The following is a 26,230-nucleotide window of genomic DNA, read 5'->3' on the forward strand; positions in this document are numbered from 1 at the left end:
GGAATTGAAGATTGCCTTAACACAAAGTCAAAAATTGGTCATAAATTGCTAAATTTGTTATCTTAACTATGTGCAAGTATTAACTATGCGCTTTTGGAGTAGTAGAAAAAAAATTGATCGTCGACAAAATTCTGCCTCTGTTGTTGATATTTTACAGCCCGTTCAATGATGAAACATCGAATCAGTGAAAAAAAATATGGGGGTGGGGGGGGGGGGGTGGTTTTACTGGTGGTAAAATAGTGCAGATGGTTCTATAAAGTTGCAACGCAAGCCAACGTAACAAAAACTTCTAAATTGAGTTCAAAGATCAAATTTCAAACTTTAAACATATAAAGTAACTTAAGTAGGATAATTTAGTTGACTGTGGAGAAAAAAAGTTGACAAACAAATGAGAAACTTGATGTTCATTTGCATGTCGAGGCTCTTCCAAACGTTGGTTTGCAATGCAACTGTATGGAGGAGACTAAAAAATTTGTTTGACGAAGTCATAAAAATACAAAATCCTACAAAGTTGAAATAATCGACGTTTAAAAAAAACACTGTAAACATTGCTCATTTGCATGTTTTGGCGTTTTTTGAACGTTTAATTTTTCAACTTTATGGGACAAACTATAAGTGAAATCTGTTAGTTCAGTACTGTTTAGTCATTTCACAGTCAAAATAATGGATCAAAATATTGAGTTTCATGACAGCTAATTTTGCATCTCTGCAGCTAACTCTTGTGTGCACTCATTATGTGAGTACACGTTGTGATTTGAGAACGGGTAAGAGGAAAGGTTAACGGGTGAGGTCTAGTAGTCCAGGGCGCAAATGAGGGCGACTCCTCTCTTGATCCAGTGGTTCTGGGTCTTGTCAGTTGGGATCTCAATCGGGAGGACGAAGTTGGTCGAATGTCCAGTTGTTGACAAAGTTCCTAAACAACAGAAATAATTGCATTATAGTGTCCATGCCTCATTTTAATACCATTTGTTATCAAATTTGAAACAAAGAGCTATGGTAATCAGTGCAGAGAAGGTAATTGAAATCTTGAGTTCTAAAAATATTAAATTTATTAGGAAACATCGGAAAAAATTTCATTCCATAAATTGTAATGACGGTCTTTATATTGCTAATACCTCAATAGAAAACAAGTGATTTTGGTGATGTAACCGGGCATCAGAGAACCCAGCTAATTAACATGTTTCACTCACGTCAGTGCAAGTGATGTTAAGAAAAAAAAACTTTATTTCCTGTCAACAGTTAAGAGACTTTGAGGGATTTGAATAAGAAACTTTCTGCTTCCGGGAAAAAGTCATTCGATCAACATAACGAGCCTTACTAAGTTTGTGTTATTGTACAATGATCTGCAAAATATAGCTTGCAATGCACAGTCACGACCTCAGTCAACGCAAATTACATTTACTGGTTATAAATTACTGGCAACAATAATTAAAATCAGCGATCTAAGAAGCAATTAAGCATCAAATTTTCATGATTAATGCTAGTTCAAGATCACACAAAAATGATAATCTATGATTACAAAAAAATCGAGAAAGTAAGAAACTGAATATTATTAATTTATATAACCAAGCCAAAAAATGGAATTCATGTGAAAAGTTTATATGTGCGCCTGATAATAGCTCTCGTTAAGACTTCTATCATCTGGCATCTAAAAACAGTTATGTCAGATCCAAAACAATAAAAAAAGGACAAAACTAAAAAAAACATATAATTTTGTAACTGTTTGGCACTTAACTGTTCTCTGCACATCAAAAAAACTCCATAAGCCAAAAGGTTTTATGGAAAGCTTAAACCTAAAAAGCGTACCGTAGAAAGTAAACAAAAGAAGTTATTGTCTCAGGAAATGCCTCAGTCAAAAGTTCAAAATCATTCTTTCAATTGCTTTAGAATTTTATCGGCTGTCCAGTGAAAATATTTTTTGATTCGCCGCACTGAAGAATAAAAAACTGAAGAATAATAAATAAAAACTGACCCAAAAATTATATTTGAAGGGCCAAAATACTTTCATTCAAATTCTGCTAAACTCGTCAATACACACAGAGTACAAACAAGACAATACAGGGACTGCGAACCATGCGGCTTTTTCAAATGACCCCAAATCAATTTTATAGAAAAAATTTACCAAAAGGCAGTTATTCTTAACAATCACTTTGGTGCATCAAGAAATGCTGAAGTAGATTTTGAAAAATTCCAAAGAACAGACAGCACTAAAGATTTTCAATGAGTTGAAGTGGTTTTCCTTAGATCACAGTTAAGGAGAAGACTTAAAATTGAAGTCAAAAGTATCGGTTAAGTATTCCCGACGACGTTACTGAAAACTTTGCATGTGAAAGTTCAATCCATTTAAAATTCTGGCATCGTATATAGGAATTTCTGGTATTTTAAAATCTGACAGTTGACTTTGGGTATCATGTGGGTCTATAAAAAAGCAATGAGAAATGCTCGTCGCTAATTGTAAATATGAAGATGCAATAATTCAGTGATTAGCGCTCAAACTTTTGGACTATAACCGTTTTTTTTTCATCCAGCATTTGCAAAAAAATCGTCTTAACGTACCAGCTCTGGTGAGTGTCTTATAAACAGGACAGATGTATATTCCGCTCTGCGGCACTTTTCTGTTCTCAACTGGCTTCAACCAGATCACTGGCATCTCTGTGTAGAGCTCTTTGGGTCTGGACTCTATGAGAATGTGTTCGTTAAATCCCCACCGACATCCCTCCAAGAACAGACCGTAAATGTAGCAACCACTTTCAGGGCGCTCTTTGATTTCGTCTTTTGTCTGACTGTCTACCACCTTGAGAACAAATAATATGGAAAAGTAGCAAGTTGGGAGCTATAAGTTTATATACTAAGTTTCCGCGGGAGACTAAAATGAGGAAAACCATGTAAATTGTGTTTAAGATAATTTGTTAACGTTGAGATGGAGATCTTCAGTTGAAAATTGATGATCTTTGGGTAGTTTCAGCTATGATAAAAACTAAAATAACCCCAACTCAAAACAATTTGTCCAATTAGAGCAATGAAACTGACAATGTAGCTTCTCTAACAAGCTTTTAAGTAGCGCCAAAGCCTCAAAAACGCAGTTAACAATTATGAGTGGCCAAACGAGGAGGGAGGTTAAAAAACAGGAGGATAATTTGTGTACGAAAACATAGCCGGCTGATTGCCGGAATAGCTGCGAAAGAATAGACCTGCGTGCCATATAATAGAGATAGAAACAGATACAGATCTAAATTGAAAAAAAAATCGACGCCGCTCAAAAAACTAGGCTAAAAAACATTCAGCGATGAATCAATAAAGCTTGTTAAAATTCATTCCACAGAAGCCTCTTATTCGGGACCTTTACTGCACATATGAGTTCCTTTGACCTAAGCTCAAATTAAACTTAAGTTTTAAAGTGCAAAAGTCATTTTATTGAGTGAGGTAAGTCACGTATGATCAAAATCTGATCACGCAAATAACCTAAAAACCTTTGCTAAAGCGAGTGAGAAATGATGTGACGCGCGCAAATGCCGTTAGTGAGAGGAAGAAGTCATTGAGAAAATTTGACTTTTTCAGCTTTGCTGTGTGAACAAATGTAAAACGAAAAAGAGCGTCAGACGACCAAACAAAAAAAAATAGCAGGACAAGTCCTGACGTACAATTCAGAGAATTTTCATTGACTAAACAGAAAACTAGACCAAGAACGGACTATGAATGGATTGGAAAAACCATCTAGAAAAAAAACCGATCCAAAAAATTGAAAAACTGTAAAAATCAAAGTGAAAATGCCGCATGTGAACAAAAAACCACTAGCGAGAAAGCGAATTTTTGTTCCAACACGGTTTTCTCACTATACTTTAAATTTAGAGCGAAAAAAATTTAAGCCGCAAAACCACTTGCTTTTTCGCTCCACTTCCTGTTTCGGCGTGACCAAAATCACTACTCCAATTTGACTTCAGAAATCATGAAAATGTGTGAACAGATCTTCAAAAAAAAACATAGCAGGACAAGTCCTGACGTACAATTCAAACAATTTTCATTGACTGAACAGAAAATTAGACATATAACGGACCATGAATGGATTGGAAAAACCATTTAGAAAAAGATTCGATCCAAAAAATCGAAAAAACAGTAAAAATCAAAGTGAAATTGCCGCATGTGAACAAAAAACCACTAGCGAGAAAGCGAATTTTTGTTCAAACATCGTTTTCTCACTCTGCTTTAAATTTGGAGCGAAAAAATTTCACGCCGCAAAACCACTCGCTTTTTCGCTCCATTTCCTGTTTCGGCGTGACCAAAATCACTACTCCAATTTGACTTCAAAAATCATGAAAATGTGTGAACAGATCTTAAAAAAAGGACAGCGCCCCAATACAATTCAAATTCTTTGAATTGTAAAAAACCAAGAGCACCGCAATATAGCTACGCTCAGCTTACAGCTTCGCAGCTATTATAAAGCAAAGTCCAAAACTCTTTTTCTAAGATGCTCACCTCGAATGCGAACGAGATGATGTCGATTGAGATGTGGTACTTCCTGGCAAAGTTCTGCAGGGTACCAGTCAGGAATGCCTGGGGGAAGAAGAAACCAGAGATCCAGAAGGTAGCAGGGATCCCGTTATCCACCCACTTCTGGAGGAAGTCCATCCTCTGGATCAGGTCATCAACCCACGCTGCCAGGGGTTTCAGGGAGGGGTACGCCTAGAAATGGTGAATGTTTTGCAGAATTTTAATTTGAGACAACAATATATTGATAAAAGAAAGAATTTCGTAGTACGCCAGATTAGGTGAATTGTCTTATTTTACAGAATCTGTTTATATACTAATGATAACTTTCCGTCAAAAATATAGTTTGCAATTACATAAAACAGTCAACAAAGAACATAGATTTATTGAACTAAAACAATTTATTGAACTCCATAACTGTAGAAACTGACACGATTTCGATCAGTTTTTCGAATGTTATGAATTTCCAGCTAATAAAACCATAAAAGTACCTTTCCGGACCACATGAGTGGGACTTTGTTGATGAAGAGAGAGTTGGACAACTTCTCCAGTTGGTCACTCATCACAACCAGACCCTTCAGTGCCTTCCTCAGAGACTTCAGGCTGGAATGGATCACGCCTAGCAGACGGTTGTATCTAAAAAATATCCATGGTTGAATAAACAGGGAGTATGTTTAACAAAAACCGGATCTTTTCCGTTTGTGCCCCCCCCCCCCCAGCTTAGTGGGAGCATATTATTTGCACCCCCCAAACGCACGTGCCATATTTTTACATAATAATTTACCATGCAATGGCACGTGCTCTGTAATGGGGTGGGGAGCATAACGTACTGGGAATGGGGGGCACAAACGGAAAAAATCCCAAAAATCAGTTCTAACGTCATAGCATACAAACCATGTGCTCCTATTTTGGGCAATTATGAAGAGAGATAATAATTGATAAGGTTCACAAAACTTTACAGAAAAACCCAGCACACAAGACATTGCGCATGGAGAAAAAGACATTAGGAATGTGATTGGTAAAGTTTGTTTAAAAGTGTATCAATAACGTTAAAACATACCTGATGGCAAAAATGAAATAGGATCTTTTCCGTTTGCGCCCCCCAGCTTAGTGGGCGCATATTATTTGGAACCCAGAGACGCACGTGCCATAATTTCACATAATGATTTACTATGTAATGACACGTGCTCTGTAATTGGGGGGGGGGGGGGGCGCATAACGTACTGGGGCGGGGGGGGGGCACAAACGGAAAAGATCCTGAAAATTATATGCAGTATTTTTAGGAATTGCAGAACCGTGTAAGCCAGGATAAAGTGTCGCACAAAGTCTTAGTCAGGCTATGCATAATCGGATTAAAAAAATATCAAACCTCGTTAGATTATTAGAAACAAAATTACACGCGACAAAATTTAATGCTTTTTTCACGTGAAAATTTAGAGACTTCACGCGACGAAATTCAGATCTGACTGGTGATAAATAATGACTCATCAAGTTTTGGCAACACTCTTACCGAATGATTTCTTGGACGAGGACAGTGTTCATGGATTCCTCGTACAAAACCGGGTACTTTTGCAAAATGGCAGTCGCGTCCAGTGGCTCTGGAACCCTTTCCAGAATTGTAACAGCCGTGTTCTCTATTATCTACAACAGACACAAATTACTCAATAAGAATTAGAACAAAAACTTAGGGTCTTTTTCATAATAGCCCCCTTATAGTATAAATACAGTAATTTTAAGGTAATATAAATACGTCACATGCCAATTAACCTGGTGTGGAAGGGCATAATGTAAAAAAGACCCGAAAGGTGAACAGTTTTGTCGGCTAAAGCAAAAATTGAATATATTTTGCTTTGATGGGTTGTTGTGAGAAATGTCACTAATGCTGCTATCTGTTATCTTTCCATTCTACAGAAGTTTTCAAGGGAAAATGAGGCGAATTCCATTTCCATTTTCCACAGCCATACATAAAAAGGTGTGTACCTAGTTCTTCTAGAGTGATTATAAAACGCCGATTGGATGAATTAATTCTATAATGATAAAATGATGAAATTGATGTTATGATGTCAAACCAGTTTGTTTTCACCCTTCAAAACAAGTCCAAAAATTCGTTTCACAACATTGATAATGCTTATATATTCATACAAACACACAGATTCTCGCTTTTTCATTTACAAATCGGAAATCAGACTTACCGCCTATGAAATTCACATTTATGATAATTAAAATAAAATCCAACTAAATTTAATAGCTGTAGCTCATTTTCATGGCTGACCAAATTATGCAACACTTTAAAATAATATAACCCATACTACTGTCTGTTGCAAAAAATGTCAGTAGAAAATGTACTTCATTTTGGGCAATTTTCTGAATGGATAGAAAAAGTAAAGCGGTCAAATAAAATTACAGCATTGATTGAGAGAAAAATGCACATGAGTTGGTTTATCGATAAAGACAAAAAACAACCAAATAATACCGGACGAATTGCTCTTGAACGTCTGAGAGGGGCTCAATTTTATTATAACAAACACGACACCTTCAGCAGGTGTCGTGTTTGTTACCCTAATCGTTTAACCCTATTATTTAACCCCGATTTTTAAAACCCTATATTTTTAACACTGCAAAAAATGAAGCGTTACATTGTTTCAACCCAATTTTAATAATCATGTAATTGGAGGTAATTAGGTCTATATCAAATCTAATGACTCCCATTAATAAAGAGAAAATCGGGGTAAAAAACTGAGAGGTGAAAAAGGAACATTTTTACACCTCAGTCATTTCACCGTACTTTAATCTACATTATTTGCTCATAATGGTCAAGAAAATAAAGCAAAGAAATCTATTACAAGAAAGAAAATTATAATCATTAGCGAACAGGTTATTTTATATAGTCCCTAAAAGGGGAACTAACGATAATTGGGAGATGAATCGAACTCAAGAACACTTCCCGTTTGATTGCATCGTGAAATCAGCACATCTGCCTACTTTCATTGTACCATTTTGTCCAAAAACACAAAAAAATGATAGTAGACGGCCATTAATTTTAATTTACAAGAAAAGAGTAAACAAGTATATCACTGCCTGCATCAAACAAGAAGGCCGACTCATTGTCGAATACGCCCAACAAAATCACAGTGTTTTGTTGCAAAACCGGCCCCTTGATAAGTCATAAAGGAGATTAAAAAACTAGGTGAAAAATTATTTCCCCAGCAGCCGCATCCTACGTAAGACTACCAGTAACGGAAGCTCTCTCGACCCAGTATGCTTTGTCCAAATTACTACAAAAATTTTTAGCGTTTAAAAAACATCCAAACAGTTTCAATGCATGAACCCTCAACCGGCATTTTGATACACCCTATATGTTCAAAGATTTTTTAAAGTTTGATCGCGTATTCTATCTGGAGCGCTTCTTAGTTTTGGTAATCCGTGCATGATATCAATTCTCGAATGTTCTAAATTTGGTCTTGCGGACGGAACTTTCAAATTATCACCAAAAAATTCGGTCAAACTTACACCTTTCAAGTAAAAAAAACTCTAGATTTTTTGCTCTAGATTATTTGTTTCTTATCCTTACGTACAGAACAGATAAAACATACAAACTATTACTTGTTTACCTAAAAACTTGCTAATGATTGTTTGTCCGATAAAGTTTTGCTTGAATTTGAACTTGCCCCTATTAATGCCTTTCCTAAACACAATCCAGACTCAATGTAATATGGCTGCCTCACCCAAAAACTTTTACGGAAAAATTAAGATTTGAGGTTTAAATACTGCCGGCATAACACAATAGATGTCTTTGTTACTGAAAAATTATCCGAGCTTTGCTTCTAATTAATCAAATTATATCAAGTAAACACTGCTTAGCCTTACTATCATTTTCTCCCACAAACGCCTGGAATCAGAGAGGAACAGCTGTGGAGCCCCTTTCAAGAGCAACCACAGCTGTTGAGGATTGAAACTATACTTTACGAGCCTGATTCAGCGGATCTCATACCGGAGTTTGCAAATTTTTGAATAAATTCGAACAAAAATCGAAATGGGCCGGACAAAAACATCCCGACAAAAATTTTAATATCTTGAAAAGAAGGGTTCAGAACAAAATGGTAATTTTGAAGGATAAAACTGGTATTCTTTCCGCTAGAACAATTGAGAGTTTGTCTTAATTGAGTATTTGAAATATGTGTTTTGCGTTAAATTTGAAAAACATTTTAATATTTTTCAGAGCGCCCGTCTTGCGTCCTCACGGAGTTACGTCAAATCCTCATATCGTAACTCTTTAACAAATTTGATCCCGGTCGCTAACCTTACGATTGAACCCTGGTTAGGGATGTGGTTTTGCGACAATTAGATATAAAAAATACTCAGAATAAGTGCCAGGAAAGACATCAATCTGTAATTCATCAAAATTTCTGTTAAACGCACGAATGAGTTTCGTTTCATTTGGCTAATCTATGCTTCCTTTAAAATAAGGTTTTTAGTTTGGCTGAAATTGTTTCGGTTGGAAAAGAAGATTTTCCCACTTGAGACAGCTTTTCAACTATTCCAATTTAGAGCAAAGTGCAACATAAAAGAGGTCAGACTGGTCAAGTGTTCCATTTCAATCAAATGCGTAATGTGAAAAAAACGTTCTGGTCATTATTGGGCAATTTCAAACAAACAAAAGCTCAATACTGGCGCATTCGGGAAGGTCAGTAGTATTGTGTATTCCTTCGAACTTTGGCTTTGCTAATTGACCATCGGGACGCCGAAAAAGATTTTTTTTTAAATTGCTGTTAAACCAAGTTCGGGGAAAACAAACAGTGCTAAATTATAGGGGGCTAAGTAAATCGGTGTGAAAAGAAGTAGAACCACTTCAGCAGCCATGGTGGTAGTGGTTCAACAGGATAACTAAGGGGCTTCAAATTACAAATGATGTAAGCTATAAAAGCTCATGTAGGCGACACTATGATTTAAATAGAGAAAAGTGGTTATTTTAAAATTTCTGTAGTTCAGTTTGCAAAGAACACACACAAAAAGTATGAAAAATTTTTCTGAAAGTTTGAAACATTAATCTCGCCAAATAAGTTTGATAACATTTCGACAATAAAGTGCCATTTTCGAGCAACTTCTCAATACTCCAAAACGTTCTCAATTTTCCTCTCGTTACCGAGAATACTGAAATAATGTTATCATCATAGCTTTTATCCAGGCAAGCAATTATTCAAAAAAAGATCAGATCAATTAAATTCTGACCAACTGCCAGCAAATATTTGTCATTAAAACATAACTGACCAACGTCTTGCTATATGCTCTTAAGCGTTTACAGGGATAATTCTGCAATTTTGAAGCATTAATCGCATCAAATAAGTTTGATAACATTTTGACAAAAAAGTGAAATTTTCAACCAAGTTTTTATTGCTCCAAAACGCTTTCAATTTTTCCCTTGTTACTGAGAATACTGAAATGTTGTTATTATCATAGCTTATATCCAGGAAAGCAATTATTCAAAAAAGCATATGACCAATTAAATTCTGACCAACTAGCTACCACTCTTTGTCATTAAAACTTAAGTGGCCAAGGTATTGCTGATTGCTCTTAAGCGTTTACAGGGATAAAGCTGATATTCTTTTCTTTAGAGCTATTTTCAGTCTGTCATAATATCGTAATTTAAATATTTGTGTTTTGTGTTAAACTTTAAATCCATTTTAAAACTTTTGAGAGCGCCCTTCTTGCGTCCTCTAAGAGTTACTTCGAATCCTCATATCGTGACAAGTTAAGGAGTTTGATCTCGGGTGTTATCAGTACGATCGGACCACTAATTAGGAACACAGTTTTGCAATAATTAGATATGATACTTGTTTAGCATAGCTGCAGGAAAAAATCAATCGGGACTTCCTCGAAGTTTCTGTTGGACGCACGAAGTAGTATTGTTTCATTTCGCTCATTCCTCTATGAACAAACACCAAAAACTCTGAAATTTTGAAGTATTAATAGGACTAAAATAAGTTTGATAAAATTTTGATAATAAAGTGACATCATCGAGCAAGTTCTAATTACTCCAAAATGTTCTCGATTTTCCTTTTGTTACCGAGAATACTGAATTATTGTAATTATTATAGCTTAATCCAGGAAATCAATTATTCAAAAAAGTATTTAATTACTATATTTTTGGCCAGCTAGATGCCACTCTTTGTCATTAAAATATAGCTGACTAAATGCTCCCTCTGACTAATTGCTCTCAAACGACTGAATTATTGCTCTCAAACGACTGGCGTGGAACTTGTTTGGTTGTTGCAGCTATTTTACTTTAAGCTAAGTCAGGCAATGACACATTGGTAACTTTTTGTTAGCATTAAGAAAAAATGCTTTGAAAATTATAAAGAAACTTATTTCCTTTACGCATGCGTTTTATAAAGATGTTTGGGGTCTTTCCGTTTATAGCCCCTCCCCCACTTTTAGTGCTCATATAACGTATACCCCTTCCCCCTATTAACGTAAATATACCATAATAGGGGTTTATGAAATCATGGTGGGCTATAACGGGAAAGAATCAACGTTTGTTTGTTTACGATTAATTTAAATATGCAAATAAGTGCTAAAAAGTGTCAACTACTCCTCACCTCCTCCGGACTCTGTCCCCCTCCAGATCTGGTCTTGGGTTGTAATTTCACAATGGCTGCCAATACATTGAATGTCTCGTTCTGAGCAAATGTGATGTTGGCGTTGTCGTGCAACCCAAATATCTCGGGAGTGTCATTGATTGGAAGACTCTTTACGTATTGAAGGTAGCCCTGAAATGATAAATTCGGTAATAGGTAACAGTTTCTTTTTTATTCCCCTATGAACAAAAATTTGATGTGTGAACAAACTAATTAGGTAAGAAAGAATTTAGTAAGAAAAAAGTATCAGTCAATAGTTCAATTTTCCCCGAGAATAACATTTGTATTCATTATCATGTAAAGATCGTTAAAGAATATTGTTTGCATTATTAATATTGTTTCATAAAGAATGTTGTTTGCATCCTCCCAAAATAGCTAAACGTTATGATCTCCATTGTGATTTTTGAGTTCTTATTTGTCAAGTTTTTTCCAAGTTCTGCATAGTTCCTCACACAGACTCAATCTACGTTAGGTTGAATGTGATTGAGAACGATTTGATGAAGAAAAAAATTATTTCCGATTTATTTCTGAGAGTAAAATTGCTAATTAGTATTAGTCGTGTTAGTTTTTTTCGCAAAGTGTCCAAACAAATAAATAATACTGGTTATGTTTTAATTTGGTCAATAACAGTACGGTCATTACAATTATAAATTACTAGGCTATGACAGGTTATGAGAAAAAACTGTAGGTTATGAAAACATAGGTTTCAACTAACAATAAATTACATAATACTGAGACAACAACTTACATTATGGTCGTTTTCAGTGTCGATTTGGTAGTATACACCAGACTGTGAGTATTTGTGGTCTGGTAGGAGTACATTTTCATTGTAGTAGTCAGCTAGTATGTTCATCATACACCTTCTATCCCAGTCATCTGTCACCCTTCCTCCGTAGTTGATGTGTCCCGCAGTGTACGACAACACCTGTTTGCATTACGATACGTCTCAAGGTTTTAATAGTTTTTAATTGACAAAATGATTCTTTTCATCTAGATCATAGTTGACCCAATCCTAAGGTTTGCATAACAAGGTTTCAATTGTTTTTAATTGACAAAATGATTCTTTTCATCTATATCATAGTTGACCCAATCCTAAGGTTTGCATAACAAGGTTTCAATTGTTTTTAATTGACAAAATGATTCTTTTCATCTATATCATAGTTGACCCAATCCTAAGGTTTGCATAACAAGGTTTCAATTGTTTTTAATTGACAAAATGATTCTTTTCATCTAGATCATAGTTGACCCAATCCTAAGGTTTGCATAACAAGGTTTCAATTGTTTTTAATTGACAAAATGATTCTTTTCATCCAGATCATAGTTGACCCAATCCTAAGGTTTGCATTACAAGGTTTCAATTGTTTTTAATTGACAAAATGATTCTTTTCATCTAGATCATAGTTGACCCAATCCTAAGGTTTGCATAACAAGGTTTCAATTGTTTTTAATTGACAAAATGATTCTTTTCATCCAGATCATAGATGACCCAATCCTAAGGTTTGCATTACAAGGTTTCAATTGTTTTTAATTGACAAAATGATTCTTTTCATCTAGCTCATAGTTGACCCAATCCTAAGGTTTGCATTACAAGGTTTCAATTGTTTTTAATTGACAAAATGATTCTTTTCATCTAGATCATAGTTGACCCAATCCTAAGGTTTGCATTACAAGGTTACAATTGTTTTTAATTGACAAAATGATTCTTTTCATCTAGATCATAGTTGACCCAATCCTAAGGTTTGCATTACAAGGTTTCAATTGTTTTTAATTGACAAAATGATTCTTTTCGTCTAGCTCATAGTTGACCCAATCCTAAGGTTTGCATTACAAGGTTTCATTTATTTTTAATTGACAAAATGATTCTTTTCATCTAGATCATAGTTGACTCAATCCTTTATCGCTAAGATTCATCTGAAATAATACTTAAGAGGATTATACTGTTTCCATGTATATGATTCTATTTGTACAAAAGAGGCACAAGATAAAATTAAGGAAAATCCCGCTCCAAATGCTTTTTCCTGCTGAGAGCTTTGCATGGCAATAAGAAAGAACTTGACGAGTGGATAACAAAATTTCAAGATTCTCACAAGACCTTACAAAATATAACAAAATCTTACAAGATCTTTAAAAAATTGAGCTCATTTTGAACTTCAGTTATCTTATGCACTACAGCTTTCATTTGTGTGTGTTATTACAATGCAAACCAATATTTGCTTAAACAGCACATGCGACTGGAGTTTGGATATAAAATGAATCCACTAAGCAATGGGGTCTTTTAAGAATCCATAAAAATGGCAACAATTTCTGAAAAAAATGACGCTAGTCGTCCTCAGTATGAGAACAATACAACAACCTTGTAGGAATCAGTGACGTATGAAGCAAAAAAAAAATGCAAAACTGAATGAAACCGGCAAAAATTACAAATTTTGAAAAACAGTGGCAGCGAACTAAGAGAACATCATAACCATAGGCCAAAACCCTTAGCCCTAACCTATCAAAAAACTTTAAAAGTAATGGAATACTGTTTACCAGTTCTAATGGCTAAAAAAAGGACAATAGGCCTACAAAGGAAAAGCAAGTTTGAAGAATTCGCTTAAATCTTTCAAAAATCAATGGTATCTCAGTGAATGAAAACGTCAGCTAAAGAATGGACCCTACAAAACTTAAAAAATTGCGCCGCACTCGAAAAACAACAAAAACTTATTGTTATTTTTGAGACTAATCGATAAGACCACAAGAAAAAGAAAAACACGTAGGATCTAAAACCAACTTCTATTTTAAAAAAGCAGGTGTCAAAATCTTCACAACGAAAGCTGAGAACTGTAAGAAATCTGCCATTAGGAAGATTAAGTGATAAACCAGCAATGAGTACAAATACTGACAAAACACATAAAAAACAGTAAAATTGTTTGAAAAAGAACAGCGCATAAGTCATAGAAAGCAATAGTTCCGACCTGAAACGACTAATTCAATTAAATTAGGCATCGTTAGCAACCGATGGCACTAGTTATTACCGAGCCTAAGAGAAAAGACAACAAATTGATCAATAAAATCTTGCAGGCTTCAAAAATTCAAAAAGATTTTTTGAAAGCAATCAAAGTCAAAATCACAAAAAGACTAGCTTTGAACTGAAACAAACTGGTTAAAATAGTGCAAATTACAATTTAGAAGACCAGTCGTTAATGATATTAATCGATGAGACAACTCAAAATTGCGTGGGGGTAGAGTGAGTGGCCAAATTATTAAGAATTCAAAGTGCGCCCTTCACACCATGAACTGATGTTTCTCCAGCAGTTTTGTCTAATCACTCTAAAAGAAGACATTTAAGAGAACATCTCAGCAACTTGATGCTCTGGTGCTTTACCAGTTTTTCCCGTTCTTGTCGGTCAGAGGATAAACAGTCAAACGAAAAACAGTCGTAGAAAAATTGCACAAAAAGGACCAACACGACGAAAATAATTGCTATAAAATCTGTTAGAGAGCAATTAAATACTGTATTTCTTTTTTCCTCGTGGGCAAATTTTTCTTTTCATAAGCCTATGAGAATAAACTGAAGCGTGTTTTTGCACTAATAACGGGTTGTATAGACTAATAAGAGGGTCGAGTAGTCATACATATTATATGCCTACAAGTAACAATTACAACAAATCATAGTCTACCGAAGGGAAGAAAACAATTCCAAGCAAAATTGTTCCCTCACTGTACACATTGAAACGAGTTAGACTAAAAATAACAGCTAACTAACCTTATAAGGAATTATAGGGTACTCAAGGAGGAACATTTTGAGTTGTGAGAGACAGATCCTGAGATCTCCATCCGTGTACTCGTAGGGGATGTTGAACCCCAGGGGTCCGAATTTCCTTCTCTCCAAAAGGGCTCCGTGGAACAGACAGAGGGAGAAAACGAGACATTTGAAGTCGTGTGTCTAAAATAAATTTACAACCAATGCTGAAAATCTGCCTTGTTCTATGTTCCTTTAAACAACCAAACAGGCAAAAATGCAACGTGACAAATAACTTTGCATTATAACCATTATAACCTCTATGAGAATGTTAGTTATAGTAGTTATAATGAATTAGAATGAAAAAATAAAACCTAATTTTAAAAACCTAACGAATTTTTTATTGAATCTTCGTTTTTCAAGATCAAAGTGGAGTAAGTAAAACTCTTTGTATAGTGTGTATTAAGCTTTAATATTTGAAGCTAAAGGTCTTCAACAAAAAGTTTGGGTGAGACTAACGAACCGTTCATTTACTATTTATCTCGTGACAGCCCGGGTTGACCACCATCAACCTTTCTTGGCAAACATATCCAAGCCATATATGGAGTTTATGATACCTTGGCAACCATATAGCTGACCATGGAAGAAAATCAACATTGCTCAAAAACCTCTTAAAATACCCATGCATTTCACGATGAGTTGAGAAAAACTCATCAAGACACTTGAAAAAAATTAAAGTTCATGGTATCTTGGGAACCATATCCAAGACCATACACATTTATGGTGCCATGTATAAATAGAGTATAAATAGATTAAATCAATGGAATCGAATTTATATAGAGCATTAGAGTTTCCTGTCCGATAGTACCAAAAGACTGTTTTTCTTAAAAACAAACAAATTTCTCCGCAAAAATAGAATTTACGCAATTGTATGACACGTGAACCTTTAAATCTTTTAAGGCGAACAGAATATGGAAACCCATTAAATTCAGTTACTTTAAACTAATCGATTGAAAGTGACTAATCCAGTCATAAAAGTTCACCTTTATTTTTAAAATTGGAACCAATTGCCTCGTTAATACGTTTTCAGTGGAATACAAGACAATGAATATAAAATTGATTAACATGATTTTTGAGCAAAAAATTGGAAATAAAATGAACAAAATTTTATGCACTTTTTCAAGCAATTTTTTTTGTTTCAGCGAGCAGTTGTATATCTGAACTTCTCACAGAAACGTCAGGGGATCCATTTTACGACAAAACAAACATTTTAATCACCCAAGCGTATACGGAATGGAAAAAAAAACAAAAACCTTAAAAAATGTGAAAACTTTAAGCCTCATTTTGTTAAAACTAAATCAAAAGAGTCTCTTCAAGGTTCGGTTATTCGAGATCTTTTCAATGAAATCCTTATTTCAGAATTATTTTTAAGCAATCTGACGTCTTTAGAAAATCGTGATGAATTAGAATTCCTTAAACCTCACTCTCGTTCCCTGAGAATTTCTTCCCTAAATGAGCAGACAATTTATCCTTTAGTTGAACTCCGAAAACCCATGGTTGCAGGAAAATTGCACGATATTTTTTTTGGGGGGGGGGGGGGGGTGGAAATATGTCTTCAACGAAATTTTTTTTGGCGTTATCTGAAAAAAATGAGGCAGCAGAATTTGAGATTCTCAGTTTTTCAGCGGTTATTCTCAGAAACAATTTGAAATAAAAAACATAACATTTTGAGAATATATTCTGTTTCGACCCCCCCCCCCAGCTTAGTGGGAATATATGTTTTTTCACCCCCAGGCGCACGTGCATTATTTTTACATAGTAACGTGCTATATAACAACTCATAATTTGTAACTGGGGATCATTAAAAAAAACTGGGGGCCGAAACAGAATATATCCAGATTCTGTTTTCTAATTTGATAATTTCATTGCATTTTGCAGTGCTGCAATTTGAGGTTGATTTTATTTTTTGAGTTTTCAAAATTCCTACTTTTGTAAGAACAAATCGCTTATGCTCATAAACAACGTTTTTTTGCAGTATTTGCACAGACCTTTTCATCAGTTGAGTTGAGGAAATCGTCGTTGACACTCAGGTAGCTTTTTAGCAGATTGGCCTTGATGCCTTTGGGAGGCTCAACTGTCATCTTGGAGCTGTTCTGCAGAACAGCCACTGGGAACTTCGGACTCGGCATGCTACACAGAAAAAATATCACCTCTTTTTAGTTAATGGATCTTTCCCCCACTATTCCCCCATTACCGTTTGTCTATGATTGGGGTGAAGGGGGGGTATAAGGTATATGACCAGTAGGCCAGGGGGGGGGGGGTCTTTCCCTATAATGGGAAAGACCTGAATTTTTTAACCAATTTTTAACCAATCAAAATTAATTAGCAGATTCAACACCCGGGATGACTTTGCCTTGTCTTTAAATTATTCTCTTTCACCAGTATTTTGATCCTAATTTAAATACAATCCCGATAACGCCAAGTCAATGTCAGTACTGAGTAAGTCTAACATCAGTACTGATTCACAATCACCAACATAACCGACTCCGGTTGGTAGAATCAAACACCAGGTGGGGGCGGGGGGGGGGGGGGGTGGGGGTGTCATCTGTGTCCCGTTGTAGCCAGGGAGGAGGTATAGCGTCACTAAGGAGCTTACGACGCCCAATAAGATTTAAAATGAAAAATGGAACCAATTTTGTTGCATTTTTGATTCCTTTATTAGAAGTAAAACTTCCACCGATTAGGTTAGCTACAGCAAATTCTGAATGATAGCAATTTTAGACTACGAAAAAGTTGGAAGTTACTTGATATTACATCCAATTTTAGCCCACTGTCTGTATCATACCTGGTGAGCCATAATCGGAAGTCTCGGTGCACTTTGTCCGGGTCAATCTGTTCAATCATTCTTTCCAGAGAGGGCATCCAGGAGGGTGCCAAGTGACAGTTCTGGAAGAACACCCACCGCCCACGTTCTATCGCACTCCTGGAACCCACATTGAATTTCTCCTACTCCCCTGTTACCCCGTCTACACGCATTTGAGCTATCTTTACACATAGTAGCGTGATATAAAATGCTACAAGAATTATATAAAAAGCGGATTTTTTTGATTTCGTCCCCCATTGACATTTGCCGTTGACTCCCACCCCCCCCCCCCCCGCGCACAAATACAAAAATAAAAGCTAAGCTATTAGAAAGTATATTATGATGTTAAAATTTGCACGTGAACCCGAGAAGACCTAAAATTTTCTAGGCTTAAAAGTTCTAGGTGTAGAAGTTGGGGGGGGGGGGGGGGGGGGGTTTCAAAAATTATAGGTTTCACAAATTTATATTCTAAGAACAGAACGCCGTTAGACCAAGTCAAACAAACTAAAGCTTTGTCATTTTTATGAGCTTCATAGCAAAACTAGTGATACAGAATTGCTGATGTTATATCATCATTTCTCCATAAAGAAGGTGAAATACGGTAGCAAAAACACATTAAAACAAATTTTGCAAAAAAATAGCAATAAAAATTGATCATTAGCTCCTTGAAGTCAATTGATGCATTCATCTCAAAAAATTTGATCAAAAAGGAAATCTTATTTAAGAAATCAAATCTGCCGCTCACTTAATTAAATTGAAGTAAAAAGTGAAAAATTGAAAATAAAAAACAGAAAATTTCGACAAAAAGATTCAAAGAAGCGTAGAAGTCATCATCAGTTGTTACCGGGCCAAACTCTCTGCCACCGGACCCTGTCCCTGACCGAGAGAGATTGAGTTGAACTTTTTGGCCATTCTCATTTCCTCCGCAAACTTGTTCAGGTCTGCAGCCGGGTCAGTTCCAGTAGACAGTACAAAGATGAGAGGGGTGGTCGGGGAGGAATCTTTGTACACTAGACTCAAATCTGTCGTCTGAAAACGAGATGAAAAGCGTCAGCTCTCAACAAATAGACGTACCAAAATATAGAATTTTCAACGAAGCTGGTTGGCAGAGAAATCTAAAACACTGCAACTTTATCCGTTCAATTAACATATTTTTCTCTTTCGGCTTAACGCTCATTTTTTTATTATAAAACACTGAGAACTTGTTGAGCAATCAGCCAATCAGAAAACAGTACGCTTTTTATCACTGAAACGTTGAGCTGAACTTAATTTCTAAAGGTTAGTGGCACGAATTTTATGAAAGCCTAATTAAGACTTTATTTCAGAGTAAATGGTTGTTTTTTGTTACCTGTGGTTCAATGAACTTCTGTCCCAAATTTGCGGCCACGAAGTCCTGCATGGCATTGGTGACCATGTCTGCTCTCAGGCACTTCAGTACTATTATCTTCTGGAACATGCTCAGTTCATCGTTCCAACGACCTAAAACATACGACGATAAACCCCGAGGTTTGAGGTGGTGTAAATACGACTCGAAACCTCTCGTCTGAACGGGTTGGGAGGCATGCTTTTCTTTGCGATGTTTCGAATCATGTTCCCAGTATTTCTCACATAAAGACGTGGTATATAGGATCACAGTCCGGTCTCAAATTGTAAGCACATACTTTATATCATAAATCCATCAGTTGGAAACAAAGAACAAGTTTTTTTGAGACGATGACAATTTTTTCTCTCAGAATTTATTAGAAACCTTAGCAAGTTATTACGAGCAACTTATTAACCGAGCCTGCGAGGTAACCTAATCAAAACAATAAAGTTTCAAGATGGCGAGAAAAGGCATTGAAGCTATTACACGATACGCCAAAGTCCACTCGATTCTAAATCTTCCAAATTGATATAATAAACATAACCGACTAACGTCGGGCGAATTGCTCTCAAACGACCGGCGAGCGGTTGGCTTGGTCAGTAGCTAGCCACGGGGGGGGGGTGTCTTAACCTCTAAGAACCGCCCTTCACACCATAAGTATAAGTATAAGTCTCCAAAACAGTTTGAGCTGAAACAGACCTGAAAGGCTCTAAGAGCACATAGAGCCCGCTGGGCGCTACCTGTTTATCCATTTTATCCTTTTTGAGGACGAAAAGTCAAATGGGTCAGACGAAAAATTGGTCAAGCGAAAAATCGCATAAAAAAAGACCGACAGGACTAATACAATTGCTACAAACTTCGTTTGAGAGCAATTAATTAGAAATGAAGGCTTTCTTTTGCAATTGAATCTGTCTTAAATTGAAACTTATAAGAGTATATGTTACCAAGCGCATAAACTCAATTATTAATCATTATTAATTGACAAAAAAATTTAGACGAAAACGTACAACTGCACCTTTTAGGTAACTTAATGAAACTTGGATAAAAATCTTAAGAGACAATCAGTCAGATATTTTTTTCGGATTACCTGGCAGCGGTTCCCGGTGTGGCTCGTTGCTGTCAAAAATAGCTTTGTATCCATCAATCAAGTCACCGAAATCACTTGTGATCTCCCCAAAAGCGGGCAGAGCCGAGAGAGTGATACAATCACCCCAAGCCCTGTCCGAAAGCCAATCGGGTGCGGGATTGGGCACATCTTTTCCCCTTTTGGTGCCACCCGATATGAAATATCGCCACTCCTCGGGGTCAATCAAGCCATCGTTCATCATAATTCTAAAAAACAACAATTTTAACAAAATTTACTTCCCAAGAATAATTCTATAAAGAACGACTATTCTTACATACAAAGTCGACAACAGCTCAGTTTGCCGAAATAAACATAGGGGCTTTGATCGGTTTTAGAGGAAAACTGACAATAACCAAAAATTTTTTATGTTTAAAAAGAGACAATTCTCAACTTGGGCAAGAACAAAAAGACCTTAATTCGCAAGCACTAGATCATAGGAAAAATTCTCGTCAACTCTGTCGATACAATTATTTGAACATCGTTGTTTCTAAATGAATAATTTCGTTGCAACGACTTGTTGGGTTATTTTTTTTTCGACCAATCCAATCCAATCATTTTAAAAGTATCAATGACTAACTATCACGACGTTGCAGTTCTAACACGTTTTGTGCTAAAAACGACACAATATATCAATTGATAAATTAAAACTACTAATTTTTTAAGTTTTACTGTGAAGAAAAATTGACTGATACTATAGTACAAAGGCACGGCGGTGGGGGTTTGAAAAATTCATGAGTGTTTACATTCATTAAAACGGTTTACTTATATAATTATTTCCCTTTTTTAAAGAAGTTTTCAAATATTCAATTTCAACTACTGGCAAGTTGAGAAGTGGTCGTACCTTATAGAGAGTAAAAAGGCGAACATAAGTTTGTGTTTCTCGAATAGACTTCTGCAGACATTGATGTAGAGATTATAAGTGAAGTAGTTGTTGATGTTCTCAATCCTCTGAGCCACTGTGTCTGCTCGCTCCGCATTTGCAATGCCTAAAACCCCAGTCCAAAAAAATTAATTGCTTTTTAACCGAAATCAGCGAAAATGAAATAACCAAAAGGAAATGTTTCTCGACAAAATGCAACTTTCTAGGCAAAACGCAATCTTCTTGACAAAAGGAAATTTTATTCAAAAGAACTGCAGTCCCGGGTATGTAATAACTGCTAACCATTCAAAAAGAGGTTGATAAACCACTCGAGTGAGTACTGGTACATGGGATCCACATTGGCGAGGTCAGTGGTGCAGAAGAAGAGGATCTGGGTTCTTACTGATACTGGGATGTAGAGACTCCTCGTCTCATCAATGTCTTTCTCTGTCTTCTCAGCAACAACCACTTTGTCCTGTCAGATCACACAGAACTACATGTTAGTAGCATAAAGATCAGTGCTGAGAATGTACAGATCAGTACTGAAAAATCTAAGTAAGTGCTGAAAAAGATAGAAGTGCTGAGCAATGTAAATCCGTGCTTAGAAACTGAACAACTCAGATCACTATTGAAAAATTCAGATCAGCGCTGCAAAAGTCAGATCAGTACTGAAAAATGTAGATAAGAGCTGCAAAAGTCAGATCATTGGCGAAAAAGCCCAAGAGTTTTAAATTACACACTAAAAAAGTTCAGGTAAATTTACATGAAAAAATAGTTCACAAAGACTTTTCAGCACTTACAGGTGCCTTTCAGATATCTGTACACCTGAAGTTTACCTGATCAGAGTTCAGGCAAATTTACTTAAACTTTGTTGGAGTTTAATCGTATATGGCTTATGTCATCTTTTACAGTGATGGCTTATTTAACGTGAACAAAACTTGATGACGATGAAATAGATATATAATATGTACCTTGATTTCCTTAGACTTCACTTTGGACGCCTCCAGAGTCTTGATGAGATCCACATCGTCAACTGGGTTCCCTTCCGAGGCAGAGAGTCTCTCTAGAATCTTGTCCTCGATCTCTTTCAACTCTGCCTTCATCTTCGCATTGCTCACAATCAGCTGGTTCTTCGCATCTTCTAAATCTGGACGTTCTTCAGCCACAACTCTGGCTAGCAATTGGTCTTCCAGACCGCTAAAAAACAAGTTAACTCCACAAATAAATGCCAAATTAAGTCAATGAAAGTTGGGATCGTTTCCGTTTGTGCCCCCCCCCCCAGTACGTTATGCGCCCCCCCCCCCCATACAGAAAACGTGTCATTACATAGTAAATCATCATGTAAAAATATGGCACGTGCGTCTCGGGGGTGCAAATAATATGTGCCCACTAAGCTGGGGGGGCACAAACGGTATAACAGATCCTTTTTTCTGAAGCAATCTTTTCGCAGAGCAATATACAGTCTTCGTTGATCAGTAAGATAACCCTCTTAGGACCTAACAGATACGCCAACGAAGCTCTGAGAGGGGTGTGGGGTTGGAAGAACAGATCCCGATTAATTTAGCCGCCCAGCCAGAAGACACTAACCTCGGTGAGAGTGTGAAATTGACGAGGGTGACCTTGGTAGATATCTCTGGAGTGTAGTGTGGGTTGGGCAGTTTGGTTGTGATGTAGAACTTGAAGTCCTCGTGGTAAGGAATAACAGCATCACCCAATCGGATTACAAGAGATCCTTGTTGCTTGAACGTCTGAAAGGTTGAATATTGTTTAGAAGACAGATGAATATGGGATGAAACATTATCTCTTCTCGAAAACTGTTGATATTAAGCTCTGCGCTTTTTCAGCCCATGTCAGCTCCGTGAACTATTAAAATCGCAATAACCAAAAAAATTGAGTCTTAATTCATAAAATTATCTCTAAGATGATAAAAGAATATACTTCTCATGAAGAGTCGGCAAAGATTTGAAAAACATTTTTATCGCACTACTGCGCTTTTTTGAAAAGAAAAAGGTCGCCTTCCAAGAAAAAACAGTAAAAAATTCAAGAGATTCGAAGCACTTACCTGTTTGAGCAAAAATTGGTTCCAAAGCCGGATCCAGTTCTTCTAGAATGTTCTCCATCAAGCATGGCTTCCCAAACCGAATCGAGTTCTCCAAACTCCTCAAAAAAGTCTTTATCAGACAGTTTGAACACGTCAATTCCGGCATCCTTTTCCAGACATTTGATCCACTTATTGGCTGGCCTTGAGGATCAATGAACAGACTCCACCGGTTGGAATACTGGACAATGACTCCGTTTTCAGTCGACAGCTGGTCTTTTGGAAGTCCAGCGATCTGCCATGACCGGATCTTGACTGGGTCACCCATCGTTTCAATCAGAGCTAGATCATCAGTGTGTGGAACCTATAAAAAAGAGGTACTTTTTGGTGATATTAATTCGCTGGTATCATCGGAGTTTGTAAAATAGCTGGTTCAACGTGTTTCAAAGTCTCTGTATTTCTATCTATTTTGTAAATCTTTCCAATAGTTTATTTCGAGAAACGCACGGCGTTTAGTAAAGAGTTGAATCAATAGAAATTTAAAACCAAAATTAGCATCAAAATATTGTTCCGACCCCCTTGTTCAATTTTTTTAAAGTCTGTTTTCCCATATTTAGCATATTTGGAGATTTGATTTTTTTTTGGGCCAGTTTGAAGAATTGTTGATTAATTTTCCAATTTTTTTCCTATTCTTTACTATTTTCACTCTTTAGCTTCCAAAGCTTCCACCTTCCTCTTAGATCACATATGTAATTGAACAATTTTGTTTGTACAACAAGCTGTCGTATTTTATTCATATTTGCGCTAAATTGAATAAAAATGTGATCTATTTTGTCAAATTGGCTGACTTTGCAATGTGTCTAATCAGATAACGATTGCTCTCGACCAAGCGTTATTCGAAGGAGCCTTAATGAGGTGTATTCCACTGGAAGTCTTCGCGGTTGAAACTTTTGGTATCTTTGACGCCAACAATGAACAATTTTAACATTTTTTAATCAATTTCTTGCATCTCACAATCGAATATTATAGTTTACATATTTGACAACAAAAAATATTTTGCAGTTTTTTTAGCTGAATGCCATCTTCTATTGGAATTCATGCTCCACATTGAATTATATTTTACAGTTGGCAACCGGAAGCAGTACAAATAATTCTATACAAATAATAATTTACAAATAACAATTTTTTAGAAAAGTTAGTAGTAATATAGTGAGCTACACTCCCCGGGGGGGGGGGGGGGGGGGGGGGGTGAGGTCCCCCATGTATTAAGATAGGGTATAGCGTATTTTTCGGGATTTGGGTCCTCCCTAACGTATTAAGATAGGGAATGAATTAGCATGTATTAAGATTAGGTATAGCGGCGTTAATGTATTAAGATAGGGTATAGCCGCCATGTATTAAGATTAGTTATAGCCGGCGACATGTATTAAGATTATGCGCCGACATGTATTAAGATTAGTAATAGCCGCCGACATGTATTAAGATTAGTAATAGCCGCCGACATGTATTAAGATTAGTAATAGCCGCCGACATGTATTGAGATTAGTAATAGCCGCCGACATGTATTAAGATTAGTAATAGCCGCCGACATGTATTAAGATTAGTAATAGCCGCTGCCATGTATTAAGAGTAGTATAGTCGGTGCAAATGTGGGGGGTAGGTTCGGAGACGCTCCTGATAGGCTGAAATTTTGAGGGGAAAAAATCAATGTTTGTGTAGTTATTAAGTGTTTACTTGAGAACAATAGAATCGGCGTGGGTAATTAATTGCTGTAATTATGTGAGGGGTAATTATGTGACAGGTTGAATTTTGTTTACAACTTTTATGTTATTAAATTGTGAAATTAATTGGTGGGGGTTTTCAATTACCCTAGTTATCTGAGGGGTAATTATGTGACATGTTGAATTTTTGTTTACAAATTTTAGGTCAATTGCAAAGATTGTTCCCCTAATTGTTTGAATCAATTGTGTAACAAATGTCTTTTGCGCGCTCATTAATTGGAAAAAGTCAAGATAGCAAGAGGGAGTTTTGATCTACCGTCCTCTGGGTTATGGGCCCAGCACGCTCCCACTGCGCCATCTTGCTAATTACATGCATATATGCATTATTTTTTGTACATTATTTGAAAAAAGATGTAAAATAAAAGAAAAAAATGAATTAAAATAGTATAAAATGACAGACACAGTACAAATTATGAGCATCAAAATACAAAATTACTCAATCATTTACAATAAATTGTATAAATTTCAATGAACATCAAGGTACACTTAGCCGAGTGGTTAATAAAGTTCGATAAAAAAAGTTTAGAAAACTCACGAGAAACAGTTACGAGAAACATATACTATCGACTTTATTAACTTCAGCTTACTAAATACCAAAATGAACACTACTACATATAGTTACTTATAAAATTTAACACGTGTACATCATGAATATTGTTCAAGTTGGTTTGGAAAAACTTAAATAGTTGAAATGCTGCAAAAATTGCGTAGAATCCACACAAATTTTGCATCTTCTGAAGTGGTCGATGTATTATTTTTTGGTACTTTTTACCTAAAAATTTGTAATGTGTTACTGATCGAGCCAGAGAATCCGCATAATAGTAACTTCTGTTGAGTCGAGCAATCAATATCCAATGTTCACCGACTTCTTTACTCGAAGCAGTGTTAATGATTGCAAAGCTGAATTTGGGTAAATTTGGAATGAAATCTGCTGGAAACGAACCAATGTATTTGAATTTTAGCTCAGGAATGCGTTCAATAATTTGTTGAAGAGATTGATTATCCATGACAAATAATCTTCTGTTTCAATTCGCAAGCTCCGTTTGAACAGGGATTTCTCACATTACAATCAAGTTGAAATGATTCGTTCTTTTCAATAAAGCAACAATCTTTAGATTGGGGAATTTTACGTATCAGATCTCCTGTAGATTTACTTACTCTGTCTTCACTATTACCTGTGACATCGGGATGAAAGATAATAATGATGATTAAAAGTCCCAGGAATACTGCACAAATAAGGTATACATATAAGTTTGGAGTAGGTCTACCCCAATTTTCATCCATTCCCTATCTTGATATTATAGTGTTGAAAGGGTTGCAACTGGGCGATGAAAGTACATATCCAACAAATGTTCCAAC

General features: G+C 36.1%; 1 protein-coding gene across 1 annotated transcript in view; it reads right to left on the reverse strand.

Annotated features, from left to right (window-relative positions):
* Positions 1-349: 349 nt before the first annotated feature.
* The window catches only part of LOC142352043 (dynein axonemal heavy chain 1-like), a 234,705-nt gene continuing 208,824 nt past the window's right edge, over positions 350-26,230 (reverse strand). Inside the window, 21 exon segments of the mRNA XM_075404390.1 lie at positions 350-913; positions 2,557-2,794; positions 4,474-4,680; positions 4,977-5,121; positions 5,996-6,126; positions 11,082-11,252; positions 11,869-12,045; positions 14,866-15,045; positions 16,890-17,031; positions 17,687-17,824; positions 18,549-18,733; positions 19,053-19,183; positions 20,155-20,399; positions 21,035-21,179; positions 21,356-21,527; positions 22,024-22,249; positions 22,640-22,800; positions 23,115-23,126; positions 23,128-23,220; positions 23,222-23,289; positions 23,292-23,454. Of these exon segments, the coding sequence (XP_075260505.1) occupies positions 792-913; positions 2,557-2,794; positions 4,474-4,680; positions 4,977-5,121; positions 5,996-6,126; positions 11,082-11,252; positions 11,869-12,045; positions 14,866-15,045; positions 16,890-17,031; positions 17,687-17,824; positions 18,549-18,733; positions 19,053-19,183; positions 20,155-20,399; positions 21,035-21,179; positions 21,356-21,527; positions 22,024-22,249; positions 22,640-22,800; positions 23,115-23,126; positions 23,128-23,220; positions 23,222-23,289; positions 23,292-23,454 (3,252 nt within the window). The 3' untranslated portion in view covers positions 350-791.

This window comes from Convolutriloba macropyga, chromosome 13 (genome assembly GCF_964194025.1).
Source record: "Convolutriloba macropyga chromosome 13, txConMacr16.3, whole genome shotgun sequence".
Lineage (NCBI taxonomy): Eukaryota > Metazoa > Xenacoelomorpha > Acoela > Convolutidae > Convolutriloba > Convolutriloba macropyga.